We start from the raw sequence: 13,573 nt of genomic DNA on the forward strand, positions 1-13,573 counted from the left end.
CATCAAGGAGGCACACTGCTCCTTCTCTTTGTTTGAAGGTCTGGAACATCCCCTGCTTGGCCACCTCGGAGAACATCACCATCGAAGTCTGCCACATTCAGGGAACGAAGAACATATTAGTGAATGGCCTTTACGGGAATGGCAGATCCATCTCTTCAACCTGTAACAGAGTCTCATTTCACACAGTGGGGAAGACCCGTTGCAGACCTGTTTGTGACCAGGATCAACATTTGGCTTTGAGTGAGGCCTTCTTTCAGAACCACATACTCAAGACTGTTTGTACTTGCTCTAGTGTTTGTGAGAAGATGCAGCCAGATTTATGCCTTGTCTGTTGACACAGAATGTCTACAGTTTAAGAAAAATTACAACATTCTTTTCTTAATCAACAGGGGTTTGGGGGAAATTCAGTAACCTTCCTTAGCTCTACTATTGATATAGAGATCCCAGTTTCAGTCGAAACTATGCTAGGAAAAATCAAGACTACTGTACCCAGTGAGATCCATCCACTTCCATCTTAAGACAACTAAAGGAAAAAGGGAAAGTAGTACAAGATTTATTTACTTCCTTTGTAGACATTTTTAATGCCACTGTCTCATGGTTGATTGTAACCACAATTAAAAGAATGTGTCATTACATTGCAAATTGTGACCACTCCTTCATGAAACTAAAAGCCCCATGAGGTTTGAACCGTTGTTACCTCATACACCTACTTTAGTCCCTCTTTCTTGGCGGACATGATGAAGGCAGCATTTTTGAGTTGCCACCTTAATTTCTCCTCCTTTTGCATACACTCATGAGCTTAACAAAGCACAGACATTTTTTCTTTTGGACTTTTTGTTGCAAAAAAGTGTGGCCCAGAGAGAAACAAATATTCTGTGATGAAAAACTGGGATCTCTCCCTCAATAGTGAGTACATTCCATTGTCTGTGTTGTTGATCAGTTAGAATGAGAGCATCAGCCTCCCCACCTAGGTGATAAATATAGTTACAAAATAATGATGGGTAAGTAATTATTGATATCAAAATTTATCTTTTTCTGGTGTGGGGAACTGTGTTTATTTCTGTAATACTTCCCTGTCGCTATTGATTAATTCCCTCCTCCCTCCCTGCTCTAATGTCCTCAGACTTTCCAGTCATTACAGTTTGGCCATAAGTTTTTTTTGTTTGACATTTTAGATGAATAAAATATTGGACAAACTATTTTAAAATACGAATGGCAATTTGTTTTTGCAGATGTCATTTGGAGTAAGGAGCATGATGCAGACCTATATGATAACAAGAAGCTCATTCTACAGTTAATGGAACATTTGAACATCATTGCCAGACCCAGGATGTTCACTAAGGATGGAGTTAAGGTTAAGAGTCATTTTTCAGCTATTTTAATTCTTTATTAGAACTTTGTGTTTCAAAATTGCAAGCAACTTTCGATTCTGATTATCTGGAGAAATTGGCAGAAATACTAACTCTATTCATAATCTAAAATCCATCATCATCCATTCAGCCAAATTTAAAAAAATAGGTGATAGATGGTATGAAGTCCTTAGTAAAGTTTCTTGCTAAAAACATATCCTTCTATGCAAAGCTCGGGGGAAATTAAGCAGTGTTAAGCAGGTTGAGATAGATATATATATATATATATATATATATATATATATATATATATATATAGAGAGAGAGAGAGAGAGAGAGAGAGAGAGAGAGAGAGAGAGAGAGAGAGAGAGAGAAGGATAGATGGATAGATAGATACATGCATGGACTGCACACTGTTGATCAGTACATCAACAGATGAGCATTCACCAGTTTAATTTGCTGATTAAGTAATAGCATTTTCTTCACCCAGCCCGAAGTACATCAGTTGAACATGTGTACATGTTAAGTATTTGCCGATATTTTGCCTTGGCTCAATTTTATATCGATGTAGTCAAGTCTGTGTTGGAGGTTGATGACAAGAAAGTATAGTAAATGTCATTCGGGATGGAAAATGACTGGATGATCTCAGATGTTTCATGAATAAAAAATGCAGCTTCTTGTCCCATATTGCAGTGGTACAGAACACTTTCATATCTTATTGATGAATATTGTGTACTTTCATATATCCATCAAATACATTCTCTATCAAATTTTTTGTAAGGAAAACTTTCTCTGCTACCTCCAGATCCAGTCCCAGAAAGATGAAAAACATCTTTCCTTTATATATATATATATATATATATATATATATATATATATATATATATATATATATATATATATATATATATATATATATATATATGTGTGTGTGTGTATGTGTGTGTGTTGTAAATAAACAAAGGAACACAACTCTTACAGGTTAACTCCCCTTTCTACCTACTAGGTGGCCACCATTGTACCTGGATGTACCAGTTTTTACTTTCACTGTCATGCTCTAATGATGTCATCAATATGATCCATTTAATCTTGTTCTTAAATTTCAAGTAATCCATCTGTTTTTTTTCAGTGGTATAGTAAGTTATTGTGTTTTATATGATGCTTACAATATTTTTGTGAATTCCAGTGAATATGTTTGCAATTATCAAACCATTTGTTATTGTCACATATAATTTAATTTGGTAACGTTCAGTTTCACCAAAAATAATTCTCAGGCACTGATTTTACTATTACACTTCAAAGTTATCGTGATAACACAAATCACAGCACTTAAAGATTATATATATATATATATATATATATATATATATATATATATATATATATATATATATATATATATATATATATATATATATATATATATATATATATATATATATATATATATATATATATATATATATATATATAGATGACAACTAATTGTAAGAAGTGCAAACAATTTAAGGTCATTGAGGTTTGACATGATTTGTGTCTAAGCATACAATTGCTCTTTGGCACTTTGGTATGAACATACTTTCTTCACTATTTTCAAAAAAGCAAATCGTAGGCCACAAAAACAAGCTTGCTCCAGTAACATCATGTCAAGACTTTTAACCAACACCTCGCACCTGAACTATTGATAATTCTTGTCGAGGGGAGCTGGATGTCGCAATACCCTCTTCACCCTCATACAGATGCAGAAACAGCACCTGGACATGATGACAGTAGAAAGGTTGTTTAGTCTCGTGGGTGATGTTGAGAAGGCCTCTCAATGTCCATGTAGATGCAGAATAGCAACATATGTAGCCAGGAATACATTGGAATTGTTGGTTAGTCCCAAGGGTGATGAAGAATTCACCACCACCACCACCATGAAGATGCAGACTAACACAAGAATATAAAAGAATATAATGTAACCATGAAACCAATTAAATCATTCATTTTCATTTCATTTGTGTTGTTGAAATGCCATCTCCATCTCCCACCACCCCACGGAAATGAAGAAACAATGCCATAACTTATTGCATCCATGAATATAGTAGATAGCACAGGCAATTCCAGTTGAGCCTTAGAATTGAATATGATCAATCTGATTAAAACATGCTTTGTTGTAAATACATTGATGAGTAAAAAGGATGTTTATATATTGTAATCCCACTGAAGATAGGCCTAGGACTGCCAGTTATTCATGATGGCTTACAAACAAATCCGACCACTTACTTGAGGCATGAGGACTTGAAATTATTTACCCATCCTTGTATGATATTATTAAGAAAGCCTGTTGGATGTGAAGTTTTAAACAATGCAGTACAGATGGACAGTCTATACAAATATGATACTGCTTCAGCCAGCTGGACCAAAAGGCATATATCACCATTGTGACTGCTGACCAATTTTGTCCAGGTATTAGGAATGAACAGTGTATAATTACAGCGATCATGAGTGTGCAATCTCAGATTGGCAAGCCATATGTCCATACGAACTACATAGCCAGCCATATCGACAATACTGCACCAGTGGGCCAAATTGCAAGGCATATACCATCTTTAATGTGCTATTCAAGCTGCTGACCGAAATGTCCAGAATGAGCTATGTACATGTACAGCAGTTATGAGTCTTTTTTTTCTGACTGAAGAGCCAGACAACCATTCTGCCAATTCATAGTAAACCAACATTACTTATGAAGTCATCCAACTGAACTAAACTGGTCTTGCCGGACTTGCATTCCATAATGTGATCATTAGTGATGACATCCAGTGGAAAATATAGGGTGGCATGCTTGTGATACTTCATCATTTCATGTTAATAAAAGAGATGAAACGGAAATGCCATAACATATCGATCTGATAGTGGAATGGACATTATGACATTAAGAGAGGAAATATGTAAGATTTTGTCACCATTGGAATGCCATCTTCCACCTTCAATCAGTTTTTAACTACAAGGGCAATAACCTTGGTGTATGTAGACGATGGTGATGTCAGCTCATCATTCAAAATCTTAACACAATTGTTAAAGATTGGAGCATTTTCAATCCCAGTAAATCAAGAGCTTCTTTATGTTAGGCCAGGTGGAACTATCTCACTCACTGGTAAAAAGTCAGATTCACATATATTTCCTCCACATTTACCTTGTTAATAGATCTTGATAAAATGTACAGACAGGTCTTTAATGCTATGTCAAGGTTGTGTCAACTTCATCCATACTTGACATTGTGCGTCTGATGACTTTTTCTGTACACTTCTTCCCTTTCAGTTCTACACTTATGTGCGGGCATCAGAGTAGGTGAGAAAGTCAGAGGCACAAGAGGTGCACTTTAAGTTCAAGTGCAATCTCCTATCCTTGCACTACCATCCTAGGGAATTGAAAAGTGAAGTGACAATAGTTGCCAGAGAATTTGCTGTGTTGATTCTCACGACACTCTCACATGCCTGGGTGAAGCACCAGACCACTCCCTTTTTGTTAGAAATGGACAAATCATTCTTGCAAAATGATAGCCGATCCCAAACCATGTCAGTTGGCCCCTTGATTTGATTATCCAAAAGCCTCCACTTTCATCTTCTTACCTTCATGAAGGATCTTCTTAGCTACTCAGTAGAGGGGAATGTTTTTATTACACGTGACAATATAGTTAGTCTGTTTCTAAAGAGTGATGTAGCTAGTATGACAACATCACAAACAAAACTTCTTCTCCAGAACATTTCTGATTCCAAAGTCAAATGTCAACTGAGGTATGTGATAGAGATGCAGTGAGAACATACCAGTCTTGATGGACACATACTTCCAGATTTCTATTCATATGGCACAAACCTAAGTCCTTGGGTCTTCACTAATTGTTGAAAATATCCATCAGAGATGGTGAAATTTCTGTATGACACAAATGTATTTGGTAAGTTTGGTGTTTCCTTCATGACATGAACAACATTGCTTCCCTACGTGTGTGGTGGATAATCAGTGTAGAGAAGTCAGCCCTTGACCTTTTAGAACATTTTGGTCCTTCCTTGTGTGGAACCATAAACATGTGTCAACTTGGTTTTGTCTTCCCTGATGCATCAAATGAATCTTTCAAGCATTGAAGAAAGCATGAACCAAAACGTTGAATAGGAACTTAGGCTAAGCCATGCCAATTCAGGACATTTTCCAGAGAATGTGTTGTTCCTGGATGACACTACAGAACCATTGGGTAAGTATGGTTTTTGTTTCACATCATGGGCAACATTGTTTCTCTTAGTTACAGTTCAGAGTGGATACTAAACGTAGAGAAGTTGGAGTTTTTCCCTTCTCAGCATTTTGTCCATCTAGATATGGAACTCTTTGCACATACTAACTTGCCCAAATAGTGGCCAAGTGGTCTAAAGTGCTCTCCATTATGGATCATTGCCATCTCATCTCTGTCTGCATGGGTTCAAGTCCAGAATTCGGCTAATGTGGGAATGTGAGAAAGCTTGCCAGTAGCTTCTCGTGGGTCGGTGGTTCTTCCCGGGGTTTTCTAGGGTTCTTCCTCCACCATTAATAATGGCCGCCATGCATAGCCTATCGTGTGCTGAAAAATGGCATTAAACCCCACAACAACAACAACAACAACAACTTGCCCAAATACATTGAAGGTATAACTCATGCTCTGGAGAAAGCATCAGCAAGACATTGTTAACATGAGGAAGTTTGTTACGGCTCCTTGACTTACTCAATGCAGCTGTTTACCCATTACTATGCAAGTTTACTACTGGACCTGTGATGGCTAGTGGCATGTGGATTACTTTAAAGAAGGCTTTTCAAACCAGTCACATTGGTGAAACATAGAAAATGCTGGACAGCTTGCTGACTGTGACATTCCTCAGTGGGTGCGTGGGGGTGTGAAGAGGTATTCATCATACCCATGCCTACTGGTAGGGAATATCTTCATGGGTACTCCCAGATAATATTCAAAGTCTGACACATCCCTGGCCAGCTCAGTGATAAAGGTGGACAACTGTTTCATTTAAAATTATCCCTCCAGGAAACTTCCATCAGGTCTGTGCCTTTTGGGGCCATCCATTGCTTGACATTTCTTTTTCATTTTACCATGATCACAGAAGCATGGTCCATTCATGCACTTTTAATCAGATGGGAGGCAATGTGGGCACATACCTTCCCTCCATCGGTTTTAATTATGAAACCAATGACAAAATGATGGGTACAGACTGCAGTAGCTCTGATTGTTTCAGTGTGATGAAATGTGCTTCACTGCGAAGAAGCATCCTGCATCTACATTCTGCTCAATTTAGTGACAGACTTACCTAGACACGTCATAGTGACCACCACTCCACTTAAGCAGTCAAGATTGCCAATAATCCACCCATTTCCATGGAAACCCCTTCACTCCATGCACATTTCAGGGATGTTCTGGTTGAATAGGAGTTTGGAGTATCAACCTTGGAGAGGATCAAACCAAGCGGAAATCATGTGTTGTCAGTGACTGATGTCATGTCAATGAATGCAGACCACTGCCAGTAGCCATTGCCCAATAACAAACTTCTTTCTTCTTTTCTTTGAAGATAAAACGTTAGTCCCCATCACAATCAAGAAATATTGTTACATGATCTCAGACACATTCAGACTTCATGGAAGAAATGATTTTGGCCCAAAATGGGTAATCTCCAACTTGCAGCCCAATTCTGACATCCAGACCACACTCACACACATTATTGGCAGTGGAATCAGTTCTGGGTTTTGTCCTGTTCAAAGTCATCTAAGCTTGGCTCACCATCCCCCTACCACCACACTGAAGCAGCTACCATATTTTTGCATGATGTGCAATTTATGATAATGTTAATTTAAACATGCAAAGTGACTGAGCTGCATATGATATCTGTAGATATGAACAACTTGCAGCTCCATTGTGAAGATTTAGTCATTACAATGACACAGCCAGATTCCTTTCTAAGAAAAGCTTGCTGTCACTAATCAACGAACAATAACCATCTCATCCCTTTTCTTGATCAGTCTGTTAAGAGATGTAAAGGTGCAGGACCCGCTATGTAACTGCAGCTTGCAGTTATTATCTGAAATGCACAGACGGTATCTGCATCCGCTGTAAAAGACAATTCTTATCGCTGAAGGCAAGAATGCAAGACATGACACAACAGTTGCTGGCAGCTTGGCTAAAGAGAGTTATTAAATCATTGTAATCTGAACTCTCTTTCCGAGTCAGGTACACTAAAAATAATTTCAGCTATTAGCCTGACCTTGAATGTAAGTCTTGAATCGGGACATAGCAGCCGACTGGCATGGCCAGTCTGCCTTTTCTACATTGCTAAGCTAAGGAAATAACTGAATCTTGTTAGGTTAGTGGTAGCTGCACAGACGGTGATACTTTCCCATTCATGAAATGCAACCTTTGAATGAGACCTTTCCACTCTTGCTGGATTCACCTGGGAAACTTTTGATTCTGAGACAATAACCAAGTTCGGAATCCCACAGGATCTCCTGTGGATTTGTATAAAACTTCTTCTGCTAAACTAAGAAAAGAAGTTCATCCTTGTAGTAGAGCAATCATGCTCCTACTGTGTGAGGTAGGATGCTCAGCATTTCTTCCTCTTCTCATCTGTTCTCCTAATGTAATGCGATCAGATAATGTATTTGATGGACAAAGCAGTTTTTTTTGTGTAAATTATGTTTTTCAGATGATACTTACCTGATCACATTACAAATTACCCCTCCCACCTTCCCTGCAATGCTGACATCATGAATTAGTTGTTTCCCTTTGTCTATGTAATGTAAAGACAGAAATATGCTTTTTATCTTTCATGAGGGATGGATTCAGAGGTAACAGGGATTGTTATCCATAATATAATGTGATCATGTGTGTATTGTTGGAGAAACACAATTTACTAAAAATATTCTTTCTCACTTTATTGTTTATGGTCAACACAATTATGGCATGAACGATTATAAATCACCTGTCTCTTTCATGCTTACCTATCAGTATAACTTGAGGCTATATGAAATAAATTCACTTTCGAAGTATAGCCCATGAAAGTTAGAGTGTACTATTAAGGAATCTTAGGTTTGCTCAAATCTGCACTGCTTTTCTACCTCATACAACAAGTTTTGTTTGTTCATAATGGCACAATGTATGTGCATATCATTAAGTGGCAATACTTCTTTCTCTGCTTTCATTAAATAGGGAAAAATGGAATGCAGGCTATAATTGTGCATACAATTGCCATTTTTTTTCTGGTAGGACTGGCAAATCAAGTTTGTATCCCATTCCAGATGTATGCAAAAAGTTAACTTTTATAAGGATAATACTGATATGATGTGATGGTTTTTTTATATACCGGGTTCCCACGCTACCAGGAAGTCGGGGGGAAATGATAATGTTTTTCCTGACTCTGAAAAGTCCAGGAATTTCGCAAATATTGATGAAAGTTGGGAAAAACCCAGGAATTTTCTGGCACCACTTGATGCCTGAAACAGTCACGTAATTGAGTCATAACTAAACTGATCGTGAGTTAAATTTATCGAGTTCTATCCAGAATATTCAGAGGGTGCATTATGTATTATTTGGTTGCTTGCATTAAACTTATATGCTGAGTCAATCCAAACGTTCAGTGGATTAGATTCATCTAGTAGACTTTTATTTTCAAAGTCAGTTCAATATCCATATCTTTCCTTACATGGAAGGTACGAAAACCAATCTAGCATCACAAGAGGCCAATGTGGTAGTGGCAAAGTGTTGCCGCTTACAAGTATTGAGTTACACACTCCATCACCAGCACACTTGGCTACCAGTCACACTGGTCAGTCAAGCAGTCAGTATTCCAGGTTGGTCAATCAGGCAATCAGTGCCCACCAATCTTGATCAGCAATGCCTGATCGCCTGCTACTCGACCAGCAACACTGTTTAGGTAGAACTAGGCTGCTATGCTTCAGCGTCACAGCTGCTATGGCCAACTTCTGTGGTTAGCTCTGCAGCTGGTACCATGTCGACTCCGATCACTCCGATAACTCTGATCGCTGATTACTCTGGTCACTCTGGTCAGCTATACAGCTGTGACTCCGATCACTCTGGTCAACTGAAAATACATCTAGCACCATGCACTATGCATGACACGGGCATATATGATAAAAACGTAATGATGTTATATATGGTAAGCTACACAGATTACATTATTGGCACAATAATTACAAAACCTTACACAAGTTAAGATGTGAACCTAACTGCCCAACAAAAATCCTATGGTACTAAATGTTTCTTAAAAATGCAACTTTATATATTGCTAATGTAAATTTCTTCCTAAGTCACAAACAAGAATAGAAAATATTTGCACGATACTACGTAAGCCGAAGCTACTTAGAAAATATACAGAAATAAACGTGGTAGTACAATAGTTATAACTTATGCACAAGAAATTAATAACTCACATACCTCTGCAGCTGAAGATGTGCAAGTCCTTAAAGTAGACCGCTCATTGTCAAGACATTCCATATTGTAAAGATTTTGACCTACGGTGAGGTATTTATACACAGACGATGCCGAAATACATCGTCTGTGCGCTGGAAGTATTCGGTTCTTCCCATTGAATAAACTTCGCACATGCGGCATAGGATAAACCGAACTCACTATTTCAAAATATTTGTAGAATGTATCGTTGTACACAAGAAAAACGAAACCCGAGTAGATGTATTTAATAAATAAAAGGATTTATATAATTCCTTTACAAACAAATACAGTTAACATAACAACTAATGTGATTTTCTGGTTCTGTAACTCTAGCTGGCCTGATAAGTCACTCTATGGTCTTGCATCCATTCACATATAATGTTGAATTCAGTTTTAAATTTATCAGTGTAATGAATTTTGGTATTCGACACTGGTTATCATTTTGTCAGTTTAGCATTTTTATGCAGTGTAGAAGATATATTTAATATTATGTAATGTAAGACAGGCATAGTATTTCATCATTTTTGTATGATTTTCTTCTTATGTAGTATTTTATCTTAAGAAAACCTTACTTTGTATCTTCACTCATTTCATGGTCATATTGTTTGTGCATCATTTAAAACTTCCTATAAGTTAACTTTTGCATCTAATTTATGTTTGTGATTTTTAACACTCTAGTTCTATGATACCCTTGACTAAAACTGGTCTGAATTTCTAGTCTTGTACAGGACCTATGTTTATAACATACTACTGTATCTATTTCTGGTCTCGATCTGCAGTGTTCTAATGAAAACACTGAAGCATCAGTGTGTATTCTTTTACATTGTATTAAATGGATTATGATTGCTTCTGAAGGTGCTAATTCTATTTAGGTCTTGCCTGTTAATGCTGATAATTTATATTTTTGTTTTAAGATAGATTAAGAGAGTCCTGTTATATTCATAGTAGACTGATAAATCTGTCCCCATAACAAGTTTGTTTTTATTTTGATATTAATGGGGATGGGAGTCAGTATATACTGGATTTATTTAGGGAGGTAGGCCAAATCTGGCCTACAGTTGTTGCTTACTATCATGCATGGATGAAGTAAAAGTATGGTCAAAGATAATTGTCTTGAACAATAATATTGGAAAGAATTAAAACAGTAATATTCCCCTCTCTTGTATCGACAAAGTTATTATACTTTGCTTTAAGCGAGTGGTTAATTGCAGATAATCATTGATAATAATATGGAAATCAGCATTGCTTTTTTCTCCCCGAAGGACAGTTTAGTCGAATAAAAAACTTGTGAGATACAATATAGGCAATAATGTTATATTTGAGACTATTAAATTTGTAGATTCTTTTTCAGCATTATTTATGTTGCAATTTAAATGCCATTTAGCTTCCCCAAGATCTCTTTACACGAAGTGTTGGAAAATCAAAATAAAACAAAACCCCAACTGGAGCTACATGTATGAAATGCAGTGATATTGAATATCACTTGATGCACTTCAGTTCATGAATTGTCTCATATAAGCTCAGGACTTAATAAAACAATATACATTAATAAATGATAATGTTCGAGTTACATATGAACATTGTTATGTATATTTGATTTAATTATATCTGATATAATATATATTTATTTCAAATTAATTGTTTGTTTTGTCAGTATTTTTGTTGTTATTTTTCATTATATGCTATTGTAATGTAAATTTATTCATTGGAGATGATACTTTTTCCAGAAAATAGTTTGATTTTAGTAAAAACCAGGTGTTGACCTAGAGCCTGACCTTGATTCAAAATCAAGAGCAACAATGTAAATAAGTTCTGTTTTTATTTTAAAATGATTGGTTGTCCTCGAGGTCATGACATAACTATGTGGTTTAAGATACAATTTTTTTATTTTATTTCTTAGAGTAAAATAATTTATTTTCATCAGGGTCATGTTAAGCATATGTCATAAACATGATCACATGACCCCCTTTTCGATTTCGCATCTTGGGGATTTTTTTAACTACACTTTAGAATACAATATATTCTTTGTTCTAGAGAAATAATCTCAGTTGGGCTTTTTCTTTACACTGGAAGGTGTTGTGTCGTTTGAAATTATTTCAGATTACTTGGATTCAAAAGGATTAATTCTTTTTTCCTGGAAAATACGTGTGCTCATGTGAGATTCTTGAATAAAGATAGCGCTTATAAAAATTGTATTCAGATTTCCAAAACCAGAGTGATATTTCTTGTTTCTACAAGGAACTGTAGACTTCAACACACTTCAGGTTACAGCATATGTCATTGTCTTCCATCTTGGATTCTTTGTTGGGACTCGAACTTAAAATCAGTAGAACATTTTGATACTAGGGCTTCCAAAATTTTATTCGTGGATTATTTTGGATTGTTTTTGGATTTGATCATAAAAAAACCGTAAGTTCATATTTTTTCATTTTTATATAATTTTTTCCAGGGAAATAAATTATTATATTTTTCAAAGCTTGTTGTTTTTGCTCTTTCTTGTGCTATTGCTAATTTGAACCTATACACGTGACATAAGAACGTGCTGGCTTATTATTGTAAAGTCTTCATAATGAACTGTCAAATGAAAGTATTCAATTCATTTCATTTGTTGAATTTAAATAAAACTATTTCATAATTTAAGCTGATTGTCTCCAGTTGTGTTGCTTATTATTATAACAATCTTACAAATTGCTGGGCACATTTCTAAGCTCAAAGGTTAAATTTTAACTCTGGTTGAAACAAGAAATGTCATGTTCATATAGTAATATATATATATTCCACAAAGTGGTTATTCAGTGCAGGCATAAATGAATCCATTTGTGATAATGCATTTATTGTCTTCTTGTCTTCTCTATGATCTGAATAAAATGTACAGTGATTTTATTAAATATTCCAGTTGGGTTTCTACATTTTAAAGTGATGATACTTTGTTATGTACATACAAATCAAAGAGATATATAATTTCAAATATATTTATAATCTGATTGAAACATGAAACTCTGTGAATGTTTTGCATGTACCCTTATATAGGCAAAGCATTGTATGCTATTAGCATTTGCTAGTAAGCAATTTATTTGCTATGTTGAGTTTCATCATAAAGTACTTGTACACCTGTTGAATGATTATTTGACCATGTTACATTTATTTTCTCGATAGTATTACAACTAAAGGGAATCCATTCATTACAGCCTGGTTTGTTTTTATACAACAGGAAGAATCAATTGGTACATGTGCATATTACAGATAGTATTTATAGCTAATTACTTTGAAGATACCACTTTTTCATGGACTAAAAATATGGTGCAGCAGTTTAATGCAGTTTTAATTCAGTTGATATTAAACCTGTTCAATGTAATGATGGTGTAACTAATTGCAGCATGTTGCTCATAATTCTCAGAGTTTCATATTTCAGTCAGATTAGAAACATTAGCTTCTGTGTCCCACTGTCATTCATCTTGGTATGTCCTGTCAGGTTTCTTTATTTCTCTATTTTATATGTTCATTATTATTATTGTAAGTTTTATTATTTCTCTATTTTATATGTTCATTATTATTATTCTAAGTTTTATATATAGACAACACTGATGTTTGAAATTATAAATCTCTTTGTTTTGTCTGTTTCTGAGTTTCCTTTTATATATTTTCTGAGTTTATCAAATATATTTTGCTGTGTTTTTGTTTCAGATGTGTATATATTGTTTATTTAAAGATCTTTCAACATTTGCATTTAAATGTTTTGTTGTCAATTTCTGTT

The 13,573-nt window shown here is 35.5% G+C and overlaps 1 protein-coding gene across 1 annotated transcript in view; it reads left to right on the forward strand.

Annotated features, from left to right (window-relative positions):
* LOC149771248 (uncharacterized) overlaps positions 1-13,573 on the forward strand; it is a 173,390-nt gene that overhangs the window by 55,634 nt on the left and 104,183 nt on the right. The window contains exon 6 of the mRNA XM_089948690.1: positions 1,233-1,354. Within this exon, the coding sequence (XP_089804816.1) occupies positions 1,233-1,354 (122 nt within the window). The remainder of the gene's footprint in view (positions 1-1,232; positions 1,355-13,573) is intronic.

Source organism: Sinohyriopsis cumingii, unplaced genomic scaffold (genome assembly GCF_028554795.1).
Source record: "Sinohyriopsis cumingii isolate HCF-2022 unplaced genomic scaffold, ASM2855479v2 utg002017l, whole genome shotgun sequence".
Classification (NCBI taxonomy): Eukaryota; Metazoa; Mollusca; class Bivalvia; order Unionida; family Unionidae; genus Sinohyriopsis; species Sinohyriopsis cumingii.